The sequence below is a fragment of the Symsagittifera roscoffensis genome, chromosome 4 (genome assembly GCF_963678635.1).
Source record: "Symsagittifera roscoffensis chromosome 4, txSymRosc1.1, whole genome shotgun sequence".
Taxonomy (NCBI): Eukaryota; Metazoa; Xenacoelomorpha; order Acoela; family Convolutidae; genus Symsagittifera; species Symsagittifera roscoffensis.
This window is the reverse complement of record NC_087065.1, coordinates 56,164,986-56,180,435: the sequence shown is the minus strand read 5'-3', so window position 1 is coordinate 56,180,435 and position 15,450 is coordinate 56,164,986. Positions and strand designations below refer to the sequence as shown.

General features: G+C 34.4%; 1 protein-coding gene across 1 annotated transcript; it reads left to right on the top strand.

The window, feature by feature from the left end:
* Positions 1-14,471, top strand: LOC134844952 (uncharacterized). The gene is made up of 6 exons (XM_063861778.1): positions 1-93; positions 147-246; positions 1,026-1,109; positions 12,698-12,832; positions 13,219-13,715; positions 14,152-14,471. The coding sequence occupies exons 1-6, from the start codon at positions 1-3 to the stop codon at positions 14,269-14,271; spliced, it is 1,029 nt and encodes a 342-aa protein (XP_063717848.1). The 3' UTR covers positions 14,272-14,471.
* The last annotated feature ends 979 nt before the right edge of the window (positions 14,472-15,450 follow it).

Genomic DNA, 15,450 nt, shown 5'->3' with positions numbered 1-15,450 from the left:
ATGGCTTCAACGTGTGACCACATACTTGTGTTGCTGGACCACACCTCTCACATGTTAAGGGAGGGACCACCTAATAGCAGAGTAGATCTGGATGTCTCTTCTAGGAACAAAAACCAGTCATCAAATAGTCAGTCTTCTCCGACTAGTCCCACCTTTTATGTATCCAGATCCTACTGGACTTCTGTTGTGGAGAATGCACTAGAAATCAGAAGAGTTGTCCAAGATATATTTTATACCTCCAAAAATGTAAGCTAATGATGAATCTAACCTTGATGTGCCAAATTCCATTATGGTAGTGCGTATGGTTCATTAGTTTAAATAGCTAAACATCCGTGCCTTACTATGCTGCACATAATTTGCGGGGGGTCGAAAATTACCGATGGGTTGGAAATATTTCGAATAAAACGTTTTTCATTGTTTATTCGAGCAAAGTTAGTTTCTGACGCCATTTTGGGAATAAAAGTTCTCGAAAATCCAAAAAAAAAAATTCGTCTTCAGTCTTTTTCTACAGAAACTGTTTTCCAATTGGCCTATGTGACTATGACGTCGATTATGCTGAATTTTTACTTTTGCTTAGATCTTTATCACTTCAAACAGAAAAAAGACACTAATTTGAAGAAGAAAAAATTGTTTTAAGACTATGGTCGGAACATTGTGCTATTTGCTAACCGGCTATCCTTGTTTTACTTAGAAGTTGGTTTGCGTGGTACGAAATTGGTTTTTTACCAAATTGATGAACCCGGGAATGAAGTCACGCTGTGAATTATAGATCACTTATTAGAGTGCATGATAAAATCAATTTTGCTCAATTTCGTTATGAGTTAGAAAGAGGACAAATTGTGCTTAAACGCTCCTTACGGTTGTAACTATTGATATCTTAGCTAAAAGCTAATATCATATACCAGTTCCCATTATAAAGACTCTCCTACCTTGATGAGTCTTGCACTCACGGTGTTTTTGTCTTTTTTCCTGTCCTAATTAGTTGACTCCTGGAAAGTGAGTGAATGGGCGTTCTGTTTGTTTAGTTGTGTGTGATGGGCTTCGACGATTCTCCCCGGGTCATCCTGGATTGGACTCCAATTGGCCAACCACCTGCACCTACTTTGCAGGTGAGTGTAATTTACATGAAGTGTAGCTTACTAATTCCACTTTTACACTCATCGTGACAACCTTAAGGTATTTTTCCATAGTTGGAATTCGGATGGCGGATGTTAATAACGTTTAGTTTCAAAGTGAATTTAAGTATTAGATTTAGCAGTGAATTTTAGATTTCCCCGTAGAATAAGAATTTCAAGTAGTGATTCAGTTCTCTCAAATTAGCTTGGTTCTATCAAAAAGGAGAAATTCATAGAAGTTTTTAGGTTTTCTTGAGTTCATTGACAGATGGCTAGGTTTCCAGGCTTTTACTTGAAAAATTTTACCTATCTGAAACTCAAAGTTCTTTGTTGTCAATTTTTTTTTACTGTAAACAGATCGATCGCCATGCGTCCGAGAAAACAGTTTCTGTAGTTGATCAGAATGGCTCGTTTGCCGTAACAGTGGCAAAGCATCGGGAGAATCAGTTGAATTGAACTCTAATTGAGCTTCGTCGTCTACTCTGTTGTGTTAATGAACGAAGTGATTTCTCACTTATATATAGGTCGTGTTTTTTTAATAGTCAATGAACGTAATGAAAACTCTTTTAGTCTTACATCAGGTCTATATGATGTTTTCTTTTTTTTTCAGGAAAATGTGTTAAAATTTGCTCACGCACACATTCGATTTTTCGCTGGTTGATTTTGATTTTTTTTTCAAGAACAGTTCATTTCTTTTGTTAGGAGTGGCGAGAGCAAGTGTTTTCTAATAGGGGACTAGACTTTTTTCGGTAAACCATTTTTTTCAACTTGCTTTGTTACTGAACCTTGATATCTTCCAGGTTCCTTCCCACTTGGCCTAGAGGTAATGCTGTCGGTTTTGCATCCTTAAGTGAGGGGTTCGAGTCCCAGCCAGACCTTGTTTTTTCAGTATGTTTGCATTCGTGCTGAAAGCAAGTTTCATTGTAGCTGAAAGTGCAAATGTTGTTCATTGTAGTTTCAGGAGGGACTCAAAACTCTAAATATTTTGTATGCAATAGTTTGTTACGGCTCAACTTGTGTCAGCTCAAAGATTGTTAGCTTTGTTTCCTTTTCGTAAATTTTGGTAGACCTAGCTTTTTCCACTTTTTTTGACTTCTTCTGTTTTTTTTGCTTGTGTTGTATCGCAAGTGATGCGAAGCTCCGTTTAACCTCTGTGTAAACGAAATGCAAATCCCATTATCGAACATCAAGAATTAAATGTCACAAGAAACGTGATCGACTTCTGATTTCCCAGCGGAATGAAACTTTACCGTTTGATCCAGTTTTATCAAATTGGGTTCCTTTTATCTAAAAAATGGCCCATCATAAATTGTTTTAAAGAGCCTTAAGGGCAAATAATTTTTTTTCGATGGAATTTTTTTTTCAAAAAGAAGTTTTTTCAATTTTTTTTTCTTCAAAAACGAATCAATCAACAAGTTTTTTTTATTGAAATGAGGTTTTTTTTCAAAAAACAACTTGGATATGATTGAAAAATGTTTATTTATTAACCTAGTTAAAAGGAAGGCAATAATTACAGGTTAAATAAGGATAACCGGTTTCTGTGCAAATAGCACAAAATGTTCCGACAGTAGTCTTTAACAAAACGATAATTTTTTTTTTCAAATTAGTGTAGTTTTTTTTCTGCGTTGTGTGATAAAAGGATCTGATATAAAAGTATAACTAAGTCATATTCGAAAGTGAATACTAATATAAGTAAATTGGACAAAAGGTTTTGTTGAAAATTGCCTAGAAAAACAAAAATTTTTTAAAAAAAATTGAAAAAACATTTTTCTTTTTGAAATTTATTTGCAGAAATTGTTTTATTTTTTTTTGAAGTTTTTGCTCCATATAATGGCGCTAAAAACTCCAAAACTAATTTTAATTGCTTAAAATTAAGTTTTCAGGGCTTAAATTAAGTATAAATAAGCTGTTGTAAGCCTTCTCGGTCGCTTTATTCGCTCGAAGTTGAAATAAAAATCAAAAGTTTTAAACCAGTTTTTCTCGATATTGAGAAAACTTTTTGAAATTTTTTAATGTCGTTCGAATCGCGACTGAAAATGCTTCAATTTGGTAAATCACTCGACCGATTCCCATGATTATTTGTGGTACAAAATTTTGCGTGGAAAACAAAAAAAAAAGAAAACAACTAAAACACACCCGAATACAAAGTTCCTCCTCATTTTCAAATGGTCGGAAGAATAAAGTTATGTTCACGGGATTCAAACAGAATATTATTGCCACTGTTTTATTATGATGTTCTTCTTAAAGTGTCTTTCTGATGCATTTATAATGTCGTTTTTATTTATGCTTAACATTTTTCTATTTGTTTTTTCGTTCATTTTAACATTTTCAAGACCCGTTTAAAGTAGCTAAGTCTTTTATATAGGTTGTGATGATTTTTTTCAGGAAAATACTTAAAATGCTGTAATAACTACAGAAGTGCCTTCAGGTCGTGTGTTCCAGAAAAAAGTATTGAAATTCAAATGGTATTTGTGTTAGGAACATTCTATGAGACTATCTCAGTATTCAGCAAGTCTTATTCAATTTAAGGATTGCTTTTTATGATTATGTTACGACCAATGGAAAAGGTTTTGTCGTTTTTAAGTTATCTTTTGTTTTGTAAATTTTGAACGATGAAAGTGATTTAATGTGTTTTTTTTTCAGAAAAAGTCCCAAAAAATGATGACGCTTAAATTTGATTTTTTCGCGTTGTTGCTTGTTTAAAGTTTAATTTGAATGCTTCTGTCAGGTGGAAGACACGTTAAGCTCGAGTTACGAAAGTCCAAATGGTGCCAAAAAACTAGAATTACTTTTTTTCAAAATAGATTTCCCCGCCGAATAAAAAATTACCTGTTGACCCAGTTTTCTCGAATTGGGTTATTTGTGTCGAAAAAAGTCATTCATAAAAGATATTTGAAATTGAAATGGCTTTAAGACCTAAATATTTGTTTCTTTAGAAATGTTTTGAAAATGTTCAGTTGTTTTTGTTTTTATAGTTTTGAGTTCATTGATACTTTTCTAAAAGACTGGCTATGTTTTTTCATCATATATTCGAGGTGCTGTTTTGTTTCTGCGTCTGATGCCTGGTGTTTTTGGGCGTTTAGAAAATATAATTGTAGGCCATTGAAAAATCGGTTTTTACTATATGCGATATTTTTTTTTTCGAGGAAAGCGCCGAATGTATATTGGGCAACATTGAAAACGTAACATTAATTTAGAAATTCGTCAGCTTCTTTTTTACACTAGCGAACTTTACTGAGCTTTAGTGTTTTTCTAACTTAAGTCGCCAATTTTGGTGCCACTGTTAGGGCATCTTTACGGCTTATTGATAGTACGTGCTTTGACATTCGAATAGTATTAAGTTAACACAGTTGATGCATTTTAAATTCATCAATTGAACCGAAAAAAAGCTATTTGTTTTATACAACAACAAACACAAACACTCGATTACAGAAATTTCCTTAGTCAATTTATCTCGCAATTTATTACTTGCAAAATTAGTGTGGTGCCTTCAGTTTGTTATATTCCTAACTACTCCTTGCAAATTTGTGTTTGTTTTTATTTGGTACCATTTTTGCTGCATCGCATTGGCAGTTTGTTATCATATGTAGCTGCTTTGTTTGTGACTAGTTTTTGCCGTTTGTTAGGCGTTCGTAGCAAAGTTTAACTTATTCGAGGCTTATTTTTATCTTTTCTTGTTTCACCTTATAAAGCTGCTTTTTTGTATTATTGCTAGTGTTTGCGAAGCGCAGCTTCGCATCTGTGTTCATTTTAAAAAAGATGCATTTTGAAAAAGCACTTTCATCAATTGATCTCAAAGCAAGTCGTTCAAATATAGGTCACATGAATTTGGACTACTTGCTTTGAGATCAATTGATGAAAAAACTTTTTGGCAAGGATAATGTAGAAAAAAAAAAATCTAATTTTTAACTAACACATATTATGGCGCTAACTTTTTTTTACCGTTTTTAGACCGAGCACCTGGAATAGTTTTTTGTTTTTACAGTAAAAAAATCGAACACAGATCATGCACCATCATGTCTTTTTCTGCGGATGAAATTAGCTAATTTCTTGTAAATATCCGGTGCAATTTTTAGTCAAATTAACTAACAAACAACAAATAACTAAATCAAACGCAAACAGGGATATCCAGTTCTTGTGGAAGTATCTAAGAATACTACGACCATATTTTTTAAAAACCTACCTTATTTGTGTGATAAAAGGATCATAAAAAAATCTATAATTTAGGAAAGTTCTAGAGTCATAGTAAAATAGGCAACTAGAACACTTTTTGAATTTTTGAAGTTTTTTGTTCTCAAGATAGCTTTAAAAAACTTCGAAAAATAATTTTACTGGAGTGAAACAAAGTTTCCGTCTTGTCTTTCTATAATATTCTTGCTCGCTCGCATTACTCGCTCGGAAGTGAAGTAAAACTCAAAAACTTGAAACCAGTTTTTCTCGTTACTGTGACAATTTTTGAAAACTTCCTAATAAAATTCGAATCACGACTGAAAGGGCGTTAATATGATATATCACTCGGCCCGTTCCAGAAGGCTCTAAAAACTTAAAAAACTGGAGTAAATCTAAGTTTTGCCATCTTTTTTCCGTATTATAAGCCTGCTTGCCCGCTTTATAAGATCGGAATTAGACCAAAAATTTAAAAAGAAAATGCGGAAAGGTGATTAAATTGTTTCAAAAGTATTAAAATAGATTTCACAATTTTGCAGCTATTTTTCACTTCAACAAAAGATAGCTCAATACTTTAAAGATGCGTTTTCCTTCTCGTCCAGTATACAGTGTTGATTTAAATAATCCGGACGAAACGCATTAATCTTGAAATTTAAAACGCGTTTATCTCAAATTGAGTTGATTTTAGGTGGAAAAAGATGCAGGCAAAACTTGCTTAGAATTTTTAAGACGATGAAATTTTCTTTGCGAATTTCGAGCACAAATTTTTACCCCTAAAAGGGATCACTTTTGGCTTTTTTGGTCAGTTGAAATTATGACGAAAGTATTGGTTCGATTCGTTACAAAGCTATATCAAAGTGAACCCTCTTACGTAGCTCAACTAAGTTTAAGAAGGGTGTGATCGTGGACAATTTGTTTTATAAAAGTTTTAATATATAGTTGGTGTTTTATTTAGTTATAAACAGGACCTTTTTTTGACTATCAACTGAAAATATATTAATTATCTACAATTTTTTGAAGTTACACCCTTAAACGTTTTTGAGCTACGTAAGAGGCTCTTTTTGATCTAGTTTTGTTATGAACTGAACCAATACTTTGTCATAATTTTTAACTGGCCAAAAAAAGAGGCCCTCTTTGTCTTCATCATTTCAACCTAAGCTCCGTTTGAGAAAAACCTGTTTTAACTTTCTAGTTTTATGCGTTTGTCTGAATAATTTAAATCAGCACTGTATGAAATATGAAATTTTTTCACTTCTCGTGACTGACTCGCTTCTTCGTTCTTACATTTGCCTGGATTTTTAAATTAAAAGAAACATCAAGACTTCTATAGTTAGCAGATACAGTTCGTTTTAATCTCCAAGAAAAACGGATCTCTTTCATTTTTCCCCACTTTGGTACCTAGTAACGAATTGCCATCCCTATGATGAACTAATTCAACGGTTAAGCATATGTGCATTTTGTACCTAGTAACAAATCCCCCCTTGCAAAAGGGGGGAAATACTTAAGAGATCCAGCAATTCGTTTCTATCTGAAAAATGCTTTTAAATTAGGATTTTGAAGTTGTTTCAAGATTTCATCGAAACTACTAACTTTCTTGAAAGTGAAGAATTTGACGAGCTCCAGTTTTGGTCATTATTTTTATCTCAAAGGTCAAGAAACCAATTATTGAAATTTGAACGTTTCATGGTTCAAAAATGCTGGTCTTTGTTTGAATTGATAACGTAGGTAAACTTGAATATCACCGTGGTACCTTTGCAATTTGATTTTTCTCGTTATTAAAAAACTGTCTACTTCAGGAACCCCTCTAAACTATCAAAGAAATCAACTTTGACATCCGAAGTATTGTTTCTGACATCCGAAGTATTATTAAGTCAATAATAAAAACAACTGACGTTGCTTAACTCTTGCTCTAGCGACGCGCGTTGCTTTTGATAATGTAATGATAGAAAACGTTGAAAAGTTGTCTTTATTTGATGTTAAACCAAGCTGATGATAGTATAACTATGACGAAAGCAATAAAATTCTTATTACATTCTTTTAAGTTTACTGAATCTAAAATTAATGAATCTGAGTTTACTGAATCTTGCATTTACTGACTAGTCGACTTTAAATGAAGTTATTTTTCTGTTGCTTGTAAACGATCGAAGAACATAAAGTTCGATTACGAATTTTCCCCATCGTTGTTCGTTCGCAACCCACCTGAAATATGTATGTAATAAATTTTGGCCAAACTGAACAGGTACTCATTTATTAGTCATGGAGCCAGCTCTGATGATATCTGTCCTTCGCCATTTTTAAACTTCGTTGAGAAGTTTGTCATCGAAACGAGCGTTTTTGCACCTGGGCGTGGTTATTAGTGATAATAGTTTGGGATGGATGTTGTTTTCTTTCCTGTACAAGTCCGTCCAGTCAAGGGAAGTTTTAACTACAAAAGGTACCTAACCCGACCTCCGCAATCTTACTATAATCGAGGTATGGCTATAATTGTCGATTCTGACGATGCGTGATTCAGGGAAATTTATTTTCAATTCAATTACAATTCAATACTCGTGTTACTCAAAGGGTTGAACAACAAGAGATCTGATGTTTTTGTAGTGCGTTGTCCGCAATGTTTCGCAACCGAAAAAAATTTCTGGCAAAATTTTTTCCACATTAGTTTGTCTGAAGCATATCTTTCCAGGTAACAAATGATGCAGTCCGATACTCTGAAAATAACTGAAAAATTCAATGCAGCTCGACTAAATTTCAATTCATTATATTGGTTTTTTCAATGCATCGCGCATCCTAGTTGATACCGATTATTAAGATAAATTTGTAACACTTGCTTGAAAATGGCTTCAAGTTTAAGATGAGGTTTTCAGCAGCTTTTGGTGATGAAATTGACGAGTTAATCTCAGTTTTAGTATTCTTGTTTTTTATGGTTACAAAAACGAGCAATAGCGAGCATAGTGTCATGATACGCAATCAGTTTTCTTGAACCCATCTCGCGATGAAACTGATCATTTTGTTAAACACTTTTGCTAACTTAGTCTTGGAAATGTGAAAGCATCTATCGCTGCTGTATTAACAGGAAGTTTTTGTATATTTTGAAGCTACTGGCGCAGATATCAGGACATGAGACTCCTGAACAATAGGTCGGAGGTACGATTCCGGCACAGCAAAAGTTTTTCAGGTTTTTTTTCAAGGTTTTGTTGGGTGGTAATGTTTGCATTTTGTCAATCGACCGTGGCGCTAGTGCGAGGACGTGAGACTCCAAATCTACAGGTCTGCCGTTCGGTGACGGCACTAAGTTAAAGTTTTGTTTTTCAATGCTTATTTGTTTCAATCTTTCCCTTTCTTATTTCTTTAAGAGCTTCTTTTTGCTCTTTTCTTGCTTGTCTCTTCGAAGTGCAGCTTCTCTTTGCGATATTTAGAGTTGAGATCAAATCGATAAGACTTGCTTGTTAGTAATCAGAACACGTTAAAGGTGACAATGCTAAAGAACAGTTACGTTTTCCCATGGCGGTTCATTTTAGACCTAATAAATTGGTCAGTGTGGGGGATCTTGTTAACTATTCCCCTCCCCCTATTTCGATTTTCAGAAATTCAACTTTGGCGGCCTCATTTTCAATAGCTTAAAACAATTTTCAGAAAATATATATATAAAAAAAAATTAAGTGGGTATTATATAAATAGTAAGTAATACAAATACGAACGCGCGAAAATGTAAACCCACTTAATTGTTGACATTTTTGCAATGCATATTTTATACAGAAACGGTTGTCAAAAATAACAAATGCATAGGGGGAAATAGTTGACAAGGTCCAAAAGGGGGGAGGGGAAATAGTTAACAAGATCCAGTGTGGGTTACAGTACAAACTGGTCATCAATATCTATTAAAATGTAAACTACTTGTATATTTTTTATCGATCTGTGTTGAATTACGTTGTTGCGATATTGCCTAGGAGGCACAAGCTTACCTACGAAACCAATTATTCGTATTAACAGGCGGCGTTAGGTTTTAAAAAGACCGATGACGTTCTTGTGTTATTGAGAACAAACGTATTTCGGTGTTTCAACTAGATATAAATAAAGGTTTCTGGAAAAACGATTGTCGTGTCTGAATCCTGGTTGTCACAGGCGAAAAAGGTCGTTAAAAAGTTGAAAATTATGAAAAGGAATTATTAGGATTTATTGATAGATAGCGATAGTTGTTATTTGGTTTGAAAAGGTTTCATAATGGTTATTATGCTTTCATAATAGTGAGCAGCAGAAGATAACGTCAAACTTTGGTGCCACAATTTTTTTAGTTTTTGCTTTTTAGTCTTCCAGTAGAATAACATTTTTCCGAAAAATTGGCTGGTTTTATAAAAAAAATTGTTTTGGTTTGGTTTTCTTGTTTTCATTGTCATTTTTGAAAATTTGATTTTGGTACATGAGTGATAGAGAGGTCCCAACAAACTAAACGGGTACCTAATGTAATCATAGTGCTCCAAAATTGTTCAATTTATTGATGATGTCAATTACAGTATCGCATAAGTTAGCGCAAATAAGGCTAGGTTAATTACATTTGAGAAAAAGCGTCGAAACGACAGCCGCGCATATTGATTTATTTGTTACTGTTTTTGCTCAAAATTAGTGTGATTTGGCACTCCCTTGTCACACTTAATTTTTTATTGGGACCCCTCTATCACAATTGCAGGTGTTAGGTAATTTAGCAGAACGATCTTTTAACAAACTCAAACAATTAACAAGTCAACATTGACTTCAAACGCGGTATTGGCTTTTAATCGGCACGAGTGTTATTGTGCGCATAAATATATGTTTGCCTCTAATTTTAACTAATCGGCTTTGGAGATGACAGTTTCAATGACATATCGTGAGATAAATGTGTTAATTAGGAAAGCTTGACAAAAGACTGAGCGTCTGATTACGTCTGTCAATCAATTGTGCGTCAATTTTTTTTACGTTGGTCTGCTGGAAGACTAATTTCTCACTTTCTATGCTAAATGAGTGGTCAGTAAAATGATCGGTCCTATCACTTGTGCCTTATTTTTTCGTGGTTGTACTTGCTTTCTTTTTGAATTCAAATGAATTGATTTTCTAAAAGGAAGCTTAAATATGTTCTCCAATTATGATTATGGAAATGGCGCGAAAAATTGTGTTTGACTTTGTTTCGATAATGGATTCCCACTTTTAGGTTATTCAGCGAAAAAAAACGGTTAAGTAGCATTATTTAGACATTTTAGTATCATATTCGTCAGTAAGCAGACAAATATTTTATTAACGAATCAGAAACGGGAAAAGGAAGAAATTAATAATTATGTATTTCGTAAGTTTGCTATTTCATCTCGATTCTTATTGGTTAATATAGTATTCGTCTGCTTACTGACGATTATGATACGCGCGTGTCTAAATACAGGCCGCAATCCAGTAAAGACATTTTTTATCCTGTTTTTTCAAATTGGTTAGTTTATTCAAAAAGGAGACTCATAAAACAGTCAATCATAAAGAATTATATATTTCTTGTTTGGAACTCGAATCTTGAAAAAAAGTCAGTCATTTGTTTGGTTTTCCTGGGCTTATTAACATTTTTTCAGTTGTCTGGCTAAATATGCTTTTTAGAGCTAAATATGTCAGGGGTGGATGGAGGGGTGACCCCCTCAGGGATTCGACCACCTCGCCAAACAAAGGGTCCCCCTTTGGTATTTTTATGACATCCATTTTCGGCCGACCAGACCCAAAGTTTTTTTAAAGGTGACCTTGGCGCCAATTTATACTAATTTTGAAGGGGAGCGCTTATTTTGGCCAAAGCTTTCGAAAAACGGCATTTTTTACGCTAGCGAGCAGCTAGTGTTTTAGTACGAACCTTCTTATTTTTCTAACATAACTCGCAAATAAAAGTGTTCACTTGTGTGCCTTTTTGCTGTAATCACGATCTGTAGCATTGGAAATTTCAAAGCATCTGTTTTCGGCTTTATTTGTGGTTAGTGTGATAGACAAAGCGTCCATAGCTGAGTGGTTAGTGCGTGAGACTCAAACTTTCTAGGTCGCGGTAGGTTCGAGCCCGAGACGTCACCGAATTGTTTCTAATTCGAGGCTTATTTTTACTTTTTCTTATTCCTTTTTTAGAACTCTAGAGCTGCATTTTGTCGTGTTCTCGCTAGTGTTCGCAAATGGCAGCTTTGCCTCTGTGTGACTTATTTTCTTTTCAAAAATTTGCCAGCGGTGCAACATTTTTTGGTCAAAATACGATCTTTTTAGTGTTCTTGGAGCGCTTGCAAAATCAATTTGGTCGACCTAAAAAAAAAAGGTCGACGAAATTTGCAAAAATTTTATTGAAAATCCGCAACCTCCCCCCTCGAGAAAATCCTAGATCTGCTCTGACATCTGTGGCAATTTTTCTTTCTACTTATGTAGGTTGTTGCAACTCATGCTTAGTGCAGCCGAATAGATCCGTTGAGCCATTTTTTACTATGTTTTTCAAGCTAGGCTGAATAACTTTGTTCAGTAGCTGCACTATTCATTTTGAATTGCGAAGACAGAAACAAATATAAGGTGCAGAATAATGTACCACTGGTTTGTCCTATTTTTCTTTAATTCATCACGTGGTGTGTGTATGAAGGTAGAGAATGAACTCAACCGCTGTGTGACCAGAATTGATTTCATTCTCTTTCCATTGCTGTTTCTGTTATTCCGTATTCTGTTTGACCTGCTTGATAGTAAATCCTCAGGCTTAAAATCTTTTTGTACATCTTTTGCAACAGAGATTATGGCAAATGCTTTGAAAACTAATTTGTGACCCTCTTTCGGTTATCGCTGTACATCGTGTTACCACCCATCAATCTTGCTTAAGTTGATTATTTTAATACGCAGATTATAGCTTGTTACTGGTTGACGAAGTTTATCCAGCAAGGGTGATCTATGTAAGTTTTGAGATAACCTAAAAATATAGAACCTTGTTCAACTCAAGAAAATATGTTCAAATGATTCATGATTTGCCTCTTTTTGATTAACTGTTTTACCTGTATCAATTAGCCCCAAAACCTAATTTGAATGTCATTCCGTGCAGAAATCTAGGTGAAAATGGCAAGAATATTAATCAAATCACGCGTGGAGTTAAGAAGGCCTCTGGCGATGATTTAATTGACCCAATATGAATTTAACTGTTTCGTTCTGAGGTTTAATAAACAAATGCCAGCGAGGAAGATTAGTTCTATAAACTCTAATTATTTCAAACTCTCGTACATTCGGAAAAACTTAGAACCTTAACTGAACGGATCGGACCTTTTGCAAATCGTCATCTGAAGTTGTAGACTGAACTACTGAACCAACTTGAAAAGTACTGCACAAATAATCTTCTGAAGTCGTATATTCTTCTGAACCGACTTCGATGTCTGAACTGGAAATAGATTCACCTCATCTGCAAGTTATAGTGAACGATACCCTCACATGGACCTCTGGGAGTTGGAATGTTGCTTGGAAAGTGGCGGTTGTGATTGCGAGTAGCTATTGGCACCTAACATTATTCACTGTATTCTCAAAACCCTCACAAAGATACCCCAACTCAGGTTAGATATTGTTTTATTTTGTGTTCCTCTGACGCACTCAACAAATATTGTGTAGCTAAAAGTTCGTGTAGCCTAAATTTAATCCTCTATTGTTACCCAAAAAATAGAAAACGCCAGATACTTCAGAAAATTTTTTCGGTCAAAAAATTAAATGTGGTCTGAACCTTCTGTGCTACTTGCCCAATAACCAGCTAGTTGTTTATATTCTCAAATAGGCTCAAAACACTACTAGCATTTGCAAAAAAAATAATATAGAAATTTTGTTAAAAATTGAATGATTGGTAGAATTTGAATCAATGTATTTAAACGCTGAGATTTTAAAACAGTTATTCAAACTATTCTATGATTCTAATTTCAAAATAACGATATTTTGTTATGCATTTTAGACATCCAGGTACAACGAGCCAACTACCAGGTGTCTCTGTGTCACTCGATCATCACTGCTCTCCTTGCTCTGTATCTAGAGGCCACTGAGTTCATCCACTTGGACCTGTTTGACTTTTTCAACCACCCTTCCAGTTTCAAGTTCAATTTTATCTCTTGTTTCCTCCTCGGATATACTATATACGACTTACATGTTGTCACATTCTACAAGAAAACACGAAGTTTTTTGTACGTATGTCATCATTTGGCAACGATTGTCGGAGTGTCCATGGGAATTGCGGGTCATTTCCCGGCACTCATCACTTTGTTTTATGTTGGGTATTTGCCAGTGGTGTTTGTAAATGTCCAGATGCTGGCTGACTTCGCAGGATGGACCATGGCGGTGTCAGTGTTGAAGCCAGTTTCGTTTCTGGCCTGGATGATATTCAGACTAGGTGTGATTCCGTATGTGCTCCAAAAGACCTTTTCATATCACAAGCTGTACCCAAATCCTGATCCAGTAAGTAATTATAATAATCAATTTAGTGGTTCGCGAGGAATATTTTAGTTCGAACAAAGTTGCGATAGAGCACAAAACCTGATAAAACCAACTATAAGAGAGGGATCCCGCATTGCACTTTCGAGGGATCCCGCAGCATTAACAAATACAGCACCTAAGCACCGCATCCTATCTTGAGTGAAGCTTAACTAGTTCTTGTTTCATTAATATCGAAAAACTTTTTATTGAATAAAATTAGAAATACAATGAGAATCTGCATTTTACGGCATGGACCCCGGAAAACTATGGATCCCTGTAAAAATTACCAGTCGAACTTTTGTATGCCATTCGTACGAATCGAGCGAGTTTTGTATTGGTGAAACTTCTTTTTTGAAAATCAGTGCTACAATTATTTTGTTATGTTTTTTAATAGTGTCTGAATCTTGTTTTGTTTCAGGTGAAATTTGGAGTGCTATTTTTCTTATTCTGCTGTTTCTCTCTGATGAATATTCACTGGGCCAAGAAACTGCTCACTGGAAGTTTCAGCACCAACAAGAAACGTCTGAAAACAAGCTAATCCTACTGGACTATCAATGCCAATTTCATATGAACTACAATTTTTCAATCGCTTGACTACATGATAGCTTAGATAAGGTTTTTTATAAGTGGTTTTTAGCGAAAGATATTTTTTTACTTCCGAGTCTTAATTGAAAAGCTTACAAGGATTAGTATACTAATGTTAACCATTATATCCGCAGAGAGGAATTTAAGATGCATGGATGTGATTGAATTGCTTCAAAACTAAAACCTCGAATCAGCCTAATTTTTTAAATAGTTTTTGACAGGAAATATTCATCGACTTGTTTCCGAGAAAACCATGTCAGGTAATGGTCTGAAGTTGAATTGAATGGAAATGAATCATTCCTGCTTTTTCAGCCAGTTTATTTTTAGCTGAAATGACGTATTTGATTGTTCGCCCTTAGGTTCTTAAATTTCTTTTATTTATTTAACTTATTTAGTTCGTGTGGCTCTCGTTTTTTAAGGAAAAAGTCTTCACAAGATGAATTTTTCTAAACACAAGATGCATCTCTTGAGCGCAAGCCGACATTCTGTCAGAAAAGCGTAATAAAATAGCGAAGATGTAGTTTATTAATATTAGTGTTTTGTATTTACACATTGGTAATAATACATTTTTTTATTCAGTATCACATCATCCCAAATTTTAGCGTTACTTCTTCATTTTTTGAGTTCAGATAAGCAAGGGGATTGCAATCGGGTGCTAGACTTTTTTTTCCCGGAAACAACTATTTTCACAGATTTCAGCATGCATGCAGCACACGAAATGCATGCAGTATGTGCGTCTATTTGCAGCGACGTATTTCAAAATTTGGTCTATTACTCACACTCTGCATCCTTATTAGTGCTTCATATTTTAAAAATATTTCTTTGTTTTTTTTTTGAGTTTTCGACTTTGTCGCTTTTGCTTTTGTTGTTTGTCGGCTTAGTTATCGCTTTGTTTTCACAATCCAACTACATTGCTCATTTGATTGTTATTTATGGAGGTTAGAAGGCTAAATAACTTTTGAACTTAAAGTTGTAATTTTTAATTTTTTTGATCAATTTTTTGACCAAATTTATCTTTTCAATAAACTGATTTCTTTTCACTTTCGTTTCTTTTTCAATAAGGTGCTCGCCGAAATTTTCTGATAGAAAAAAAACAAATAAAAATTTTTCTGTTATAAATTTTTTACGCTAG